Source organism: Curcuma longa, chromosome 3 (assembly GCF_044706935.1).
Source record: "Curcuma longa cultivar G26 ecotype Majalengka, Jawa Barat chromosome 3, ITB_CL_G26_1.1, whole genome shotgun sequence".
NCBI lineage: Eukaryota > Viridiplantae > Streptophyta > Magnoliopsida > Zingiberales > Zingiberaceae > Curcuma > Curcuma longa.
In genome coordinates, this window is record NC_133863.1 from 20749748 (window position 1) to 20767217 (window position 17470).

The 17470-nt window shown below is 34.8% G+C and overlaps 1 protein-coding gene across 1 annotated transcript; it reads left to right on the forward strand.

Moving 5' to 3' along the window:
* Positions 1–1003: 1003 nt before the first annotated feature.
* Positions 1004–5996, forward strand: LOC141823858 (uncharacterized). The gene is made up of 6 exons (XM_074711069.1): positions 1004–1030; positions 2099–2245; positions 5047–5074; positions 5168–5238; positions 5558–5617; positions 5721–5996. Exons 1-6 carry the CDS (start codon positions 1004–1006, stop codon positions 5787–5789), a joined length of 402 nt encoding a protein of 133 aa, XP_074567170.1. The 3' UTR covers positions 5790–5996.
* The last annotated feature ends 11474 nt before the right edge of the window (positions 5997–17470 follow it).

The window sequence follows — 17470 nt, forward strand, 5'->3', positions numbered from 1 at the left end:
AAACCCATAAATTTAAAACTTTCTGATTCATAAAACTGAATTTTCTGCATCACAACAACAATAAGACTTAAGCCATAAGCCCAACTGTTTGGGTTTACGAATGGATCTTTTCCCATTTTTGAGCTCTATGGAAAGTCATATCTTTCGTAATATTAAGGTTGTGTATCTTTCATGCATTTCCAAAAATCATTTCCTGTTGCACTAAGGAGATTATCCTTCTTGTTACCTACTTGAATCTCCCTATATTCTATTTTAATCTACCATGTTAGCATCCATGTAAGAATCCTGTTTTCTTTCCCATTATATGATCTCTTGCAATTACTAGATGTATCCACTTGTAAGTAGTGCCTTTGGCCCAATTTTTTTTGGAGAGAATTGAGTATTTCACTAATATGACTACTGGTATCTGAGATTTGAGCCTTCTCTCTTTCTTCTCTGCCTCCTCCTCATTGGAGTTCATTCTTGATCAGTGTCTTCTGTTTTGATACATGTTTGAGGGTGGTGTCATCTGCGAACATGATGTTATGAACACCCTCAATGCCTTCCACATCGCTGTACTGATTGTCTTTTCCTCTCCATCCATTTGTGAAGATTGTTTCTCTTCCCCTTTCAACAATCCTGTTACAACCACAGTTCGCTATGTCCACTTACAAAATAATTTTTTTTAATATAAAAGAGGTACAGTCCAAAAAATTCAATTCAAAAGAAACTCTAAATCTTGAAGCTGCCATTGCATCGCTGCCAATCACTCCTTCGCACGGACACCCATTATTTGATTCTCCCACAACTTGTTAACCTCTATTATTATGTATTTATGTTATTCCCTTTGAAAGTTCTCATGTTATACATTTATGCTACTTTCTCAAGATACTGTGACAACCCTTAATCCATTCCAAATTCACTCTCGCTCCCGTTCATCACTTTATCTTTTGATTACTAGATTTTAAGAAAGACTACTATCTTCTTCTGACAACTTGATCTTTTTCTACTATCTTCTTACCAGATGTCAGTGGACGAAAGTGGAAAACTGGTAACTCTTTACTCTCTACAACCTAATCCAACTATGACCTTGTTAAACCATTTTAAACTCTGTTAAATGGGACAACTTTCCTATTTCATAGAACAAACTTGAAGTCTGTTGAAGTGTTTTTATTTGAGATAAAGTAGGAGTAAATGCAGGAATTCTACTCTCTTTTAAATGAGTAAATGCAGGAACTTGACTTGTTTACCTCGCTGATTATTTTTTCTTTTCCCTTCAAATGGAAATGCCGCTACTTTACTCTTTATCTGTTGTGCTACATTTTCATCTATTTTTTATTCAAATGCTAGTATCTCTGTAAAATGGGGGAAATTATTAGGGTCTCTCCCACCCCCTAGGTAATCCTTGACGATCGTTTTCGTCCGTAATTTTATTGGCTATGATTGCAAACTTAGATCTACTGAGTTTTTTTGACAGGGGAGTTACAAGGAGATCATTCTGCTAGTTAGCCACCTAATTCACCTTTTATTTCAATTTATCATGGTATTTTACCATGGCAGCATTCTAACCTTTCCTGTTTATATGATTACTTATCACTATTAGATGTATCCACATGTACAAACGAGAGCTATAGCTTAGAAATTGTTGAAAAATATTTATTTGTATTACTCTTCTTTTAATCTTCACAGGTGATCTCTATTGAAAGTTGTATGTTAGTAATAAAAATGATGTGTCTCTTCCATGCGTCTCCAATAATGATTACCCATTGTGTGAACATAGTGGTGTGTAGCCATGAATTGTCACTTGTGAAAACCATAGTTGTCACTTCAAATCCTGAAACAATGCAGCTACAATGTTTTTAGTTTTGGCAGTCCACTTCAACTTCATTTCTATTCAATTCTCAATTCAGAACCAAGAAAAGGGGCAATGAACTGAAGTTTCTCTTTTTCTTGCTTATCTTGATATTATGAACTTTTTGAATCAGATATAGGATACACATCCAAATCTGATCCATCCTTATATGTATATTACAATCTAACTGCCATTGCTATTTTCATTTATGCTGTTCCTTTCGCACCATCACCAGGTGAATGCTGATGTGTTAATTTTATGTATTAGGTAGAAGCAGAGCTTACCGAACTGCCACAAGAGGAGAGAGTTGAGTTTCTTAAGTCCCTTGGTGTTGATGAAAGTGGTCTTGGTAATCTGATAAGAGCTACATACAAGCTTTTAGGGTTGCGGACTTATTTTACATCAGGGGAAAAGGTGAGCTTTTGCTGTAAAATTGATCAGTTCTTTTTCGTTGCTTGATTACTGTTAAAGTGGGGTGAATTATTAAGGTTACCCTCTTGGTAGTCCCCTCTACCTGATGTAGAGTACTATTATTATTCTTTTACATTTACACCCCTCCAAGTGGTATATTTACAATTGACACTATTTTGTTTATAATTAGTACTTAGCACTCCTCAAGCTATGTTAAAAATATTGTAAAATGCTTGTTATAAATATACTCTCAATTTTAGGTTCTCTCAGACTTATTGATGTATTGGCTGATTATCATAAAAAGAGGTGAGAATCTCCATGGACTGCACTTTTTCAGAACGACTATGATTCAGCCTCTCGCGGAATACAGGATTGGAAGCATTGTGCATGATAACTGGTTCATCACAATATAATTTCATTGATTACTAAGAATATTACCTTATTTTTGAACCTAATAAGCTTACATGTAGTGGGAGGGAATGAAGATTGAGCATGTTTTCCTAGTTGGAAAGACTGACACTCTACTTTAAGTTAGACTAAGAACCATCTTCTGTAGACTTTGAGGTTAGGATGGTCTAGACAACTATGAATTTGAAGTGGAGAAGAATCAACTACTAGATGTAATCCATGAGATTCATAATGTATGGACCACTGTCCGATCCTTAATTATGATTGGAAATAGAATCAACTTAAAGGGTAATAATTAACTTAGTGAATTTATAGTTACTCATAGACAGTAAATTGAAAGAAAATTTAGGCATATAAAAGAGAAGAAAATAGTAAAAAAGGAGTCATCTTATTAACACATTTCACAAATGAGAGTGACCTATTTGTTAGAGTGGCATGTATAGGATGCAGGACAGGTATAAGACAGTGAAAAGGGACATGTTACTAGACATATGCTTAAGGCTCTTGATTCTAGAATCCAAGTATTTGACCCAGAAGCATGTACCATGCAAACATCAAAAGTAGCATTCTGAAATAAGGGTGTTACAGTTTAACGGTGCATTCTAACAAGCTCTCCATGGAAGTAGTGGTTTATATTCAATTGATACCTCAACAGTGTGATTAATAGTAAAAGGCTAGCTGCCAAGGATACCATCACAAGGACCCTGGTTCTGGTGAGACATACTGTTGTGCTAGGAGAGAGGCAATCTTATTCCAAACCAAAAGTATCCGAATGTGATAGCTTGCTAATGTCACTGTGATTGCTAGAGGGGAAAAGACTGGAAATCATCAGAAAACAAGTTTGAAATAAATGTTGAAGGATTTGGAAGCTTCAAAACTGGGAACAACTTATTATTACTAGGACTTGTTGTTTCTTCCTACCATACATGCGTGTTGACGCAATATGACATGGAGATGGGTATGAAAAATGAGCTTGACGATCCACACTTGTCTATGGAAGAACCATAAAATGGGAGAGAGAAGACCGATGAGGAAACTTACCTCCTCACAGAGATATCAGGTCGTGTGAGGGAGCAACCTTAGCTGACAAATTGTCTAGCCTTTGCAGCAAGCTCACATTGCACAAGGAGGCTTGTGATGTAGGTAGTGTTGCGCCAAGAGGCTTGTGGAATGCATGGCATCTTTTAGGAAGGGTGGCATCGCATAGGAAGGGGGTGGAATGGGGATTAAGTAGTGCAAAGCAGACGACCGGAATAGAGGACCAAAAGTGAAGGTGAGTGTAAAATTATGTTTATAAAACTTATGTATGGTATAAGATATTTAATAACTTATGACATATTATAGAACTTATATATTATATATCTTATAATTTAAATATAATGTATATAACTTAAATTAGGATATATAACTTATATATCTTATAACTTAAATTAATTTTTATTTAAAAAAATATTAGATAGATTAATTTTTGAACTTAAATTATGTTAACTTAGTTAATAAATTAATTATCCTGCCTACTAATTTGTTTATTAATTAATTATTAAATGGATTAAGTGAATACATTTATTTTAAGTATATTATTGTTGTACCTTTGTGCCCGTACCCTAACTTTTGACTCATCTTTGACATAGTCTCTGTCTCTTCACTTTGAAAAATTATGTCTGAAAAATTATGTTTGACACTTGGGTCTATAACCGTATCAGATATTCATAACCAAATCCAAGTAACATAGAATAAATTCAGCAGCAAATAACTAAAAATTTGGGAAATCAGATCAGCCACTGCTTGCTGCAGATATACTGGTTAAGGAAAGCCAGAAAGAAATCAATTAATTTACTCTTGCTGGTATAGATTGAAATGGTAGAAATCTGCTCTAGGAAGGCCCAGAAACAGAGAAATCTGATGATCTGGAAAAAATTAGCAGTAAAAAGAAAGGCTAGAAAAAAAACTAATACTTGGGAATCTGCAGCTCTTGGGAAAAAATTGATGTAGAAATATGGTAGCCGATTGCAGCAAATCTGATCTGCAGAGATGGCAAATATGAAGAAATCAGAAGAGTTTTGGGTCACTGGTGACGAACTGTGAGCTGAGTAAAGAAAAGCAGCAGGAATGGTGTAAAGTGAGCTAAGAAAGAAAAGAACAAGAGTCCAGCGCAAGGGAGGAATATACCAGATCAGATCTGGTGCTAGGAGTTGATCAACACAATGCTCTGATAACATGTTAAAGTGGAAAAAAAATATTAGGATACCTCCTAGGTAGTCCCTTCTATTTTAGTATAGATTACTATTACTATTCTTACATTTAGATTCCATCTGTTGATATATGTCCAGTTGAGTGCTATTCTATTTACAATTTAGTCTCAACAATTACTTAGATGTGTTCTTGTTTTGCCACAGGAAACAAAAGCATGGACAATTCTTGCAGGTTGGTTGTGTATGGTTGCTAAAAGAAAGTCCATAATTTTTGGTCATGTCAAAAATGATTCCTAGTGATCATGTTACATTCTTTACCCAACAGGCATGACTGCACCTCAAGCTGCTGGAGTTATACACTCGGACTTCGAGAAAGGGTTCATTCGAGCAGAAACTGTAGGTTGACTTTATTTATTTCAATAAATTAAATAAGTCAAGCATCTACCTGCAATTCAGGATGATAATGTTCTTTGTTAGAGAGCAATCATAGCAATACTGATATAGTCTGAATAAAGCGTATGGATAAGATGCATGTAGTTAACTCCGAATAGTTGAGACAAACATGACAGGCATGATCTTAGTGCTACATCATCTTAATTCTTCTCTTCTTTTGCTGATTGGAAGATGGTTTCACCATCAATGTTGCACTATTTAAAAGAGGAAAATCATTGTTCATTAATTTCCTTGCTGATGAAGTATGGTACTTCTTTGGCAGGTGTCGTATGATGACTTTGTGGCAGCTGGCTCTTTAGCAGCTGCAAGGGAGAAAGGAGTTGTAAGTTCAATATATTATTCCCCTTTTCGATATGTTCACAATATTAATGCTTAATTTGAAATACTGTGAATTCAAATTTTACAATCCGTTTCTCTTGATGCAGTTGAGATCAGAAGGAAAAGATTACATGGTACAGGAAGGAGACGTTATGCTTTTCAGATTCAACGTCTGATATTGATGATGAGCCTTGAGTAAACTCTTCTCTGGTCTTTCTTATATGAGATGTATTTCCATGCATTTCTGTTTCAATTTATATTTTCTAAAGTTTGAAAATCAAAGCAGGGATTTACAATTCAAATAGAATTTCTCGACATATTTTGTTTGTTGTAATGTAAAATTTTGAGCTAAGGTGCTATACTTCATATTCTTTCTACACATTACGATCGATAAATGGTCATCAAATATTTTTGAAAACTGCAAGGGATTAAAACATTGCTGTTTCATATTTTTTTCATTTATGGTGTGTTTAAGTGATAACTTAACTTGCTTAATTAGTTAATCATCTCCATGGACAGTTTGTCTTAACTTAGCTTTGCCTTCCTTCAACTTAACTTGATTGACCTATCTATTTCGCTTTGCCTACTTAGCCTTCTTGGTTAGCTAGGCTTGCCTTTTTAGTTTAGTTTAGTTTATTGGCCCTACTCCATTTGTTTTGTTCAACTCACTTGAATGTGGTTAGCTTTCCTAATTTCCCTACTCAATTAAGTGAAAATAATAAATGTTCTTTAGAGTAGTGTAATTAATAGAATACGATAAGAATATTTTAGATTCATAACCCCTTTCAAATAAGATAAAAAAACATCAATTTATTCATGGATATCTATAATATGTTTCTAATGGTGACTGGAGTTTTCAATTATGGTCAACAAACAATACAGGCGACGAGTTACATTGGTCAAAATTTCATAATTATCTTATCTCACACAAATCGTTTATCTGTAACTATTTAATATCCTTGTGAAAAATCAATTATGTCAGAACGTTTTCGTGAATATTCACTTTGAATTTGATAAGTGTATTGTTTGTAAAATGTATGTTTGTGTATGCCTAATAATTGTTGATTGGAGATTGGAAAGAGATATGAAAAAGAAATAATGAGCAACAAATAAAAAGACAATAATAATACTAAAATTGGTATTTTGAATTTATTTTTTATGTTATCTAAGGATATATTATTTTATAATTTATAAGGAATAAAGTAACTGATAAAGTAATATTATTGAAAATTTATTTTTAAACAAAGCAAACTCTCATACCCATCCCATATTTTCTATCAATTTTACCTCTTCAAACCTGTCATTTTAGTTAATTAATTGTTTTTCAACTGATTTTAAAATCTATAGATATTTATTCAAATATCGATGCAATTTATATTTACATGCTTATATTAACATTGGATAAAAATTAGAAGGGCATCTTAAATTATGTAAATAACGTTCCTTTTAAAAAAAAAAATTCAAGGGCGAGAATACTAATATTTTCAGTGTTGTGTTGTTGGACACATATGATCAGTTGTTATAATATGTAGCCGTTATGGAATATTTGCTATACTAGTTGTTATAATGTTGTTTTTTATTTTTAATTAAAGTTATTAATTTGGGTTGAATTTATCAAATTTATCCACTCTATCAAATAATTTAAATGGATTGATTGAAATTTTATTAATTAATTTAAAAATAGGTTTAAACAAATCAGTTCGTATGGATTGTGGGTCTAGATGGGACGGTCTGCAAAGGGCTCACGTTGATTTATGAGTTGAGATTTTTTTTTTTCTTCTAAAACTCAAAACTAGAGTGGAATACTTAATGACTTCATGAGTTGACTTGCTTAATTTGCAATCCAAATTAAAATTTTTAATTTTTTCTACATATTTTTAACTTTTTAAATTTTTTGATAGACTTGTGAATTGATCTGCCTAACCTGCAACCCACCTTAGGTTGGAGATTTCTTAGCCCGTTAGGATCGTAGGCCGGCCCACCCTGCCCTGCATTGCTTTACTCCATTCTGCTTCATTAGATGATGGATTTTTGGTGGTCAACCCACTCCATCATGGGTCAATCTGTTTGATAATTCTACTTCTAGTGATATTATAACAGCTACCATAAACAACTACTTAAGTAGCTGTTATAACTGTTTTAAAGTGATTTTTGATTAATTTAAAGTGATTTTAAATAGTTTTAAGTAAATTAGTAAAAATATTTCAATATAATAGTATTTATAATTTAGGATTTAAGGTTAATTTAAGATTTAAGGATTTAGAGTTTAATTATAATTGTATAATAGCTATCTAAGTAGTTGTTACAATTGTGTAGTAGCTACTTAGGTAGTTATTACAATTATTTTAAAATGATTTTGATTAATTTAAAATGATTTTGATAAAATTTTAATAGTTTTGACAATATTAAGCACCTAAGTTAATAATTTCTAAAAGACACACTTGATTTCGATTTTACTCCTTCCTCAATCGGTTACTACATTCACGATTTTTCAATTCATTTAAGCCACATTTAATTAAAAATTTATTCGTTGGTTCGGATGGCAACATTAAACCCCGTGTTTACTTTCCTTTTCCTGTTTTACACACAACCTATACCATCACAAAATATCGCACGAGATTTCAATAGAGTAAAAATATCGACGGGAAAAGTAATCAAATAAATTTTAAAAGGTGATCTAAATTTTGATCTGCTCAAACTTTGAAGATTGACTATTCTCTGAAGAAGGTTTCAACATAGTAGGTCGTTCGATATTTTTTCATTGATTCTCTTAAAGATTTTCTCATGTATGTTTCTAATTAATTTGTTTATTTATGTTGATTACAATAGAAAATTTTATTTTAGGGGTTTCCCCCTCCATTTCTATGTAGATAGGTTTTGTAAATTAAATGCAATCATCTAATAATAATATGGTTAGTTTTCTATATGAAATATTAAATGGTTAGCAAAAACAAAAAAAAAATTATATATTTAAAGGTTTAAGTTTCTACAACTTATTAGTAGTGTTTTTTTATAACTTGATGTGGTGTTAATGATTTAAATTCAACACTATTGATTTTGTGTCAATTTATATCCACACTCATTTATTCCATTAAATGTCAAAGTTCATTGATGAACTTAGCCATTTCATATTAGTAAAATTTTATGATAAAATTTTAAAAATCTAAATACCCTGGAAAAAAAAATATTGATGGACCTAAAGAGCTCTGATTGAACTCATTTCAAGTGATATAGGTTTCTGAAGTGCCCTGGAGTTTTTATGTGTCAGGTTTCTGATGATTTTTAAAAGTGTATGACTCAAAACAATTGACACATATATATAACGTATCCAAATTAATTTTATGAGATGTCAGAATCAGGCATAGACATTATAAATACTTTCTACACACTCATCTCTTCCATTAGATATAAACATTTTAGAAATCCAAATCCTCTAGGTTCATCAATGGATTTCGGTCAAAACTCATTGATGGACTTAGAGAGCTTTAATCAGACATATTCCAACTCTTGTGGATTTATTATATGAATTTGAATTTAAATAAGCCCTCCTTTATGTTGGGACCGATGCGTTCGCTAGAGGGGGTGAATAGTAATTTTTGATCTTTCCTGCGAAACTGTTAGCGGAAGCAAAATAAAAATACGAAAATGAAGAACAATCGCTAACCCTGTTTGTTTACTTGGTATCCACCTCTACGAGGTAACTAATCCAAGGATCCACACACACAAACAACCTTTTCCACTATGAAAAATCTCCTTTTCAAAGAACACTTTGAAGGCGGAGAAACCTTCACAGAATGATCTCTTCCTTTCACAAAAATGAGGAGTGAAGTATGGAGAAAGAGAAAAACTTTTATAGAGTCAGAGTATGCCAGAAAGATGAGAAAAAAATAAATTGTCCGTTTCTTCGGCGTCGTCTGCTCTTTTTATGTATTTTCATACATCAGTCGATTGCTTTAAGGGCCAGTCGACTGATGGGCTTTAACAGCTCTTTAATCTACATTTAATTAGCCAGCTGTCATTCCAACGATCGTCTAGCAGTCGACTGATGGCTCCATCAGTTGACTGCCCATCAGTCAACTGGTCAATTGGTCAGTCGACTGATCAAGCTGAAACTCCCCTTCCAGCTTCTTCTTTAGCCCTTAACCTTGACGCAAGCCTTCAAACGCCTTCCACAAGCATCGTGCCCTTCCTTGTACTAGCTTGAGACGTTTCCCTCAGTTTCGTCGTGCTAAGTCTTCCTTTGTCAAGAGGTCGCGCCTCCGGGACTTCATACTTTGCCAAGAGGCCTCGCCTCTAGGACTTCACCTTTGCTAAGAGCCCACACCTCCGGGACTTCACCTTTGCAAGAGGTCGCGCCTCCGGGACTTCACCTTTGCCAAGAGGCCGCGCCTCCGGGACTTCACATTTTGCTAAGTCTTCATTCCTGGACTTTCCTGTGAACTCAATTCACATACGTTAGATCACCAATATTGCCTAACTTAAACTCATTTTAGCCAAACATTAAAATTCAAATCACTTGGGGCAAGATTGTACCAACACTTTACTGGTTTAAGGTGTTGCCAATAATGATTAAAAGATTTAAAATTTTTTACACCATTGTGGTATTGGTTTCCGAAGATCAACTCCAATTAGGTGAATATGAGTCTAAATATGACATCGTTTACTGGTTCAAGGCCCTTCTAGTGTTCGTCAAAATGATTTTAAACTTTCATCAGATAGTGGTGTTGGTTTTTGAAGACCAACACCAATATGGTGTTGGATATAAAAAACCAGCACCAGAGTCTATGCCACTTGACACCAATCATAACTTCGTCTATGTGTCTCAGTAATAGGATTGGACACCATATATACATTCTACACAATATATCTCCCATTCTATTTTAAAATTTCAAAAATTCAAGTCCCTTAGGTCCATCGATGAGTTTCAATCAAAATCTATTGATGACCTTAGAGGGTTATGATCGGGTCAATTCCAATTTTTATGTATTAGGTGAACATGAGTTTGAATATGTCATCGTTGAATGATTCAAGGCCCTCCTAATATTTTTCAAAATGCTTTTAAACTTTCATTAGGAAGTGGTGTTGGCTTCCAAAGACTAGTACCAACATGGTGCTGGTTTCTGAAGATTAACATCACAATCTATGCTAGTTGGCCCGCGATCATAACTTTACCTATGTATCTCAGTAACAAAATTGAGCACCATGTATACCTTTTACACAATATTATCTTCCATCCCATTTAAAATTTTTAGAAATCTGAGTCCCCTAGCTCCATCAATGAGTTTCGATTAAAACCCATTGATGGTCTTAGAATGTTATGATTGGGCTCATTCCAACCCTTATGTGTTTATTAGGAGAACATGAGTCCGAATATACCATCGTTGACTAATACAAGGCCCTCCTAGCATTTTTCAAAATGATTTTAAACTTCATCAGGCAGTAGTGGTAGTTTTCAAAGACCAACATCAATATGATGTTGATTTTTGAAAACCAATATCATAGTCTGTGCCAGTTGGCACGCGACTATAACTTTGCCAGTTGCCAGGGGCGGAGCCAGGATTTTTACCGAGGGGGGGCCATTTTTTAACATCGCATTGTCACACTAATAAAACAATCCTTCAAAATTTAACAAAATATCCAACCTAAGTTGAAATCAATCAAAATATATAATATATAATTGATGGAAGGGAGAGGATGGATTGATTTAACTTTGAAAGAAGTGCAAAGAGAAGAGAAAATTTGTCCGTGTCCACAGCTTTTGGTGGGGGAGGAAGTTCGGCCGATAAGAGAGAATGGAGAAGAAAAATAATCAGTTTTGTATTTATTCCTATGGTTAATGGTAGAAGCCCTAGAATAAGAATAGACCCAGTCTTTCCAGCCCACTACATAAAATAAGCCCATGAGATAATAATTTTTTTTTTAACGATTTACCTTGGTGGTCGGTGAGAAATTTCCGTGGGACCGGGCTGGTCACCCCCAGAGCTTGAGTCAATAGACTGATTGGGATTCATCATTTTTTTTTGTGGGCGTGATCTTGTGTTAGAAAAGATTGCTCTCGAATTCAATCAAGGTATTGATTTATTTCATCTGCCACTCTAAACGAAGATGCCACCACATGGCTTTCGTGTGAGGATGATCACATTTAAGAACATTACTTTCAATCTAAAAAGGGGAATTTGAAGGCTTCGAGGTCCATAAGTAGCAGCAATCTGAGACTCTGAGGAACTTAAACATGCTGACCTTCTCTTCTTATATGTACTTTTAGATTAGTATCATAAGTAAAAGGATTTGACAAACCTAGCTACAAGCCTACGAGTAACTCCACCTTGCGCAGACGTGCAGATACAATCCAGTGGCATCTTAGTTCACTCACGAGGCGTAAACCCTAAAGATCTAGAACCACATCGAAATACCAGCAGGCAACAGCTCCCTTTTGAATCAAACAAAAGACTAAAAGTAAGGTACACGGATATGAAATCAGGGAGTTACCATAGCCACTGTGTACGAGAAAGATGAAAGCGTGGCTGTCGCACGCGTAGTTGGACACCTTGTCGGAGGAAGGCAACTTCTGAAGGCACTGCGCCGCGATGGCAAGGAAGTTTCCAGTATATTCTGTACACTCGGCTAGAACCACCGTCCCCCGCGCCACGAACCCATAGATAAACCACCCTTCCTTCCCTTGCTCTGCCGCCATCGCTCACTCCGCCCTTCTCCTCCTCGCTCAATCTAGATCTCGAGGTAGCGAGAGTGAGCAGATCGGAATTCCACAATCTATCGCCGGCACTGCAGTTTCTTCCCGGATCGCCCCAGTGTAGCTCCGTATGCATGTATATCCATGCACGTGTTGTAATGCGTGTTGTAATGCATCAGGTGAATTAAACTATAGAACACCCAATCCAATCCAAGTTTAGATTTTACAACTATAGAACACTCGGAAGAAGACTTTTAAAATGCATATAGAAACACCCAATAGAAAGTATACATGGTTTCCAATCCTATTACTTAGACACATAAACGATGTTTTGGTTACGTGCCAACTAGCACAAAATGTGATGTTGATCTTTGAAAACCAGCACCACTACCTGATGAAAGTTTAAAATAATTTTGATAAACCCTAGGAGGGCTTTAAATTAGTCAACGAGGGGATATTCAAACTCATGTTCACCTAATAAACACATAAGAGTTGGAATGAGCCCGATGAGAACCCTTTAAGGCCATTAATGGATTTTGACCGAAACTGATTGATAAACCTAGGAGACTCAGATTTCTGAAAACTTGAAATGGAATGGAAGATAATATTGTGTAGAAGATATACACGGTGTCTAATCCTATTACTAAGACACGTAGGCGAAGTTATGATCGTGTGCTAACTGACATAAATTGTGGTGCTGATTTTTGAATACTAGCACCATATTGGTGTTGATCTTTAGAAACCAGTATCATAGAATGATGAATGTTTAAAATCATTTTGACGAATGCTAGGAGGGCCTTGAATCAGTTGATGAGGGCATATTTAGACTCATCTTTAACTAATAAACACATTGGAGTTGGAATGAGCCCGATCAAAGTCCTTTAAGGCCATCAATGGATTTTGATCGAAACCCATTAATGGATCTAAGGGACTCAAATTCCCTTAAAATAGGATGGGAGACAATATTGTGTAGAAGGTATACATGGTGTCTAATCTTGTTATTGAGATATGTAGGCGAAGTTATGGTAGTGTGCCAATTAGCACAGATTGTGGTATTGGTTTCTGAAAATCAGCACCATATTGGCAACCGGTTTCGGAAACCAACACCATAACCTATTGAAGGTTTAAAATTATTTTGAGGAATGCTGAGAGTGCCTTGAAACAGTCAAAGAGGGCATATTTGGATTCATGTTCACCTAATAAACACACAGGAGTTAGAATGAACCCGATTATAGCCCTTTAAGGTCATCAATAAGTCTTGATCGAAATCCATTGATAGACCTAAGGGATTCAAATTTTTGAAAACTTAAAATGGGATGGAAGATAATATTGTGTAGAAGATATAATGATGTCCAATCCTATTTCTGAGACACGTAGCGAAGTTATGGCCGCATGTTAATTGACACAGACTGTGGTATTGGTCTTTGGAAACCAGCACCACTACCTGATGAAAGTTTAAAATCATTTTGATGAACATTGGGAGGACCTTGAAACAATAGACGAGGGCATATTCAGACTCATGTTCACCTAATAAACACATAGGAGTTGGAATTGACCCGATCAGAGTCCTCTAAGGCCATCAATGAATTTTGACCTAAACTCTTTGATAGACCTAAGAGACTCGGATTTCTGAAATATCACATATATTAGAAGAGGGTAGTGTAAGGAAGGTAAATCTGTTGTGTTATCATAGTTTTGATGCTCATAGAAGGAGTTATGTGCCATTGTCAATTGATATAGATATGACGCTGGTCTTCCTAAACCAAAACCATAATTTTTTATTGGTATCATGAGGGTGGTGTTGGTTTCAAAGATCAACACCACCATGCCAATAAACATTGTGTATCTGTTTAACTTGGCAGTGGAGTGAGTCTTATGATAATCCAATATAAACTTCAAATTATATACATAACATTGTTTAATACTCGTCAATTAACAATATTGATAACACAACCATAATACAATAATTCAATACAGTTATTAAAATTTTTACATTTATAATATACAAATTGCAAATGATACCATAGCTCTGGTGTATCGTACAAATACAGATTTAAAAGTATGATCATTGCACAATTTATTCTTTACAATCTGATCACCCAATCATCCTTGTTCCAATAAGATAGATAATTAAATTTAAAATTTTAAGAACCTACCCCTCAAAATTGATATTGATACATCAATTCTAAATTTTTTAATGTCTGCTTGTTCGAAGTCTATCTTTAGATCATATATCAGACATTTAATATCTCCCTGCTTCTTCAGGATTGCCTTTAGGAATTGAGATAATATTACTCTTTTCTTGCATATCATCCATATTAATTTTTTTCTTTTCCTCTGTCCAACACAACTTTTGCTCTTTGTCCTGTGTTATGTTATCAGAAGGCTCGTAGATTTATATCTTACATTTTTTGAGGCAAAATCTTGTGTCAAATAAGACTATCAATAGGAGTATGCCGATAATCATAGCTAGTTCGATCACGCCCTCTTCTAGTCCTGGTTCTAGAAGCAATTGGTTCAAGATTTGGATAACTACATGGTTGCTTGATTTAACCAAAATGCCTTGATTGTTTATTATTCAAGTAATTCTTTCACCTTTTCATTTAACTAAATGTTCTCCGTTATTAGCTCCTTGATTCTGGTTATGATGAATTATGCAGTTGGGACATTCATTATCACTTGAGCATCTGGCTTCTATAGCATATAATGGTGATGTCTCTAATGACTTTGGAGTATCATTGAAGTAAAGGAGGTTCTTAACGTTATATTTTCAGAAGGGGGGACTAGTCCAATAATAATCTATCAAATTAAAAACAAAATTATTTATCAACTTTAAATTGAAGAAATTTAGTTGACAGCTTGTTCAAGTGAGACTTGGTCTAACAAAGCTGTCACCTTACTAATATGTGAGGGAGTAGACCTCCACTTATTTATTCGTGGACCTTAAATATTATATGATTTTTGGATTGAGAGATGGTCTAAAAATCATGTCTACTTGATAATATAGAGTATTACATACATATTAATGTCCATATAAAAAACATGTTTACCATTAAAAAAGAAACTTACAATAAAAAAATCAGCAAATCTATTTAGGTAGGGAACTGATGTGGGCATTTGATATATCTTACTTGATGAAAAAAGATCCCCGATGATAGATAATTGGGGAGTAATAAATTGATGAATAACTTCAACCTAATTGAATCTACTTAGATTTTAAAAATCATCTACAATATCTACAAGACTTATAGGAACCTTATATATACTAGAAGAAAATAACACACAAATAAATATATACAAAATGTACAATTTACTAAAGACTGAAATATCAAAATCTACTTCAACTTTACGTGAATCTATTTTAAGCAACTCCTCTATTCTTAATCTAGTAGGTTCTTTTTTATTAAAGAAGTGAGCAAGAAAGAGGTCACCTGATGCATTAGTTGAGTTCATAGGAATGGAAACACTTCTGTCTGCAATACCAAACAAAAGAGACATCTCTTCTAGTAAAAGCAATTGAGACACCTAAGAATCTAAAATAATTAGTTTTCTATTATGAGCTGAAGGAATTGAAAAAACATGAGGTATTTCTAACTTTCAAAACTTGAAGATGTATCTGTTGGTGCAGGGAGCACCAGTCTGCCTCTAGAGTTTCGATGTTTGATAATATATCTGTCTGGTTTGTTTGAACAAGGGTTGATCCAAACATGACCTGATATTTGGATGTGAGTGGAGTCTAGTCAGGTCAGAGTTGACTAGATGACTAATAAGAAGTCCTAGTCAGTTGAACCGGATAAAAAGTCCTAGTTGAAGGCTAGGCAAGATATATCTTGGTTAGAGGCTGGGCAGGAAGTTCTAGTGAGTGAAGCTGGGCAAGAAGTTCTGATCTGAGAGATTGAGCAGGTGGAAAATCTACTAAGTGACTAGTTCTAATTAGAGGTTAGGCAAGGAGAAATCCAAATAGGTCAAGGGTGACCGAATGTTTGACAGGTGTGAAGTCTACCGAATGACTAGTTCTAATTAGAAGTTAGGCACGAGTAAGCCTAGTAGGTTAGATTTACAGGGTAAGCCTTAGGTAAGCCTAGTAGGTTAGACATATTACAAATATGTTTAGGTTGCTTGTTGGTTATATGCTGAGCTTGTAAGAATCAAGCGTTGGAAGCAAAACTGAGGAAACATAAGAGGAGCAAACAAAAACAGTTAAACCAAGTCCGAAGTCAATTCAGGTCAAACCTGAGTTGATTGGATCTGAGTGCCCGGATCATGCTCTGGGCACTTGGAGCGTCCAGGTGCCTGGGATGATCCAAACACTTGGATCAGGTGGAATTGGCCTCGATAAAGACCGATGAAATCAGATCGCATTGTATTGGTTAGGGGTGCTTGGAAGCATCTTTATATGACCTCTAGGTCCAACACCAAGACACAATCCCAATCACTACAACTTCTTCATCCTGCGGTGTTGTTGAACGCGGACGGAGCCTAGCTCGTGCAACCGGGGAAGCTCCAAGAAGGGTGCGTTGTGCTCAAAGACTTCCAGATTGGCTACACGGGTATTTGCTTTATTTTAATTAAGTCTTATTATCTTATATTTCCTTGTATATTATTTGGATTGTAAGACGGGTTTCTTCACCTCTGGAAAAGTTTTGAAAAGAAGATCATTAGTGGACGGACGCTTTCCTGTATATAGGTCTTGAATATACTAACACTAGGGGGTTAGGAACCAAGTAAAATCCTCAAGTTCATGTTATGTTATCTAATTTCGCTACTAGTGTTTTTGATAGAAAGAACGAACGAGTGCTATTCACCCCTTTCTAACGCACACCGGTCCTACAGTACATGAAAATCTAAAAGTTTGAGATGTTAAATCCCAACTTTAAAATACATTTATCAATAGACTACGAATTTGATGAATATCTTATATTTATATATAATAGCAAAAGGGGGTTGTTTAATGATCAGTATGTGTCAATCGTGTAAATGAATAGACCCACGATTCTTTCCTTTTATTGTTGGAGCGCCAAAAAACCATTAATGTGACTTAAAACACTTGTCCATTGGAGTTTTTGGCCAACATTAATTGATGTCTATAATTTTAAAAAATATAAATTATTAATATGAAAAGAATAAATGTCCCGATGCATAAACAATAGTTACAAATTTTGACAT

Coding starts and splice junctions, on each gene's coding strand:
- LOC141823858 (XM_074711069.1), top strand. CDS start 1,004: ATGTCAGTGGACGAAAGTGGAAAACTG. Junction 5,239..5,557: donor GGTTCATTCGAGCAGAAACT/GTAGGTTGACTT, acceptor CTTCTTTGGCAG/GTGTCGTATGATGACTTTGT. Junction 5,618..5,720: donor CTGCAAGGGAGAAAGGAGTT/GTAAGTTCAATA, acceptor CTCTTGATGCAG/TTGAGATCAGAAGGAAAAGA.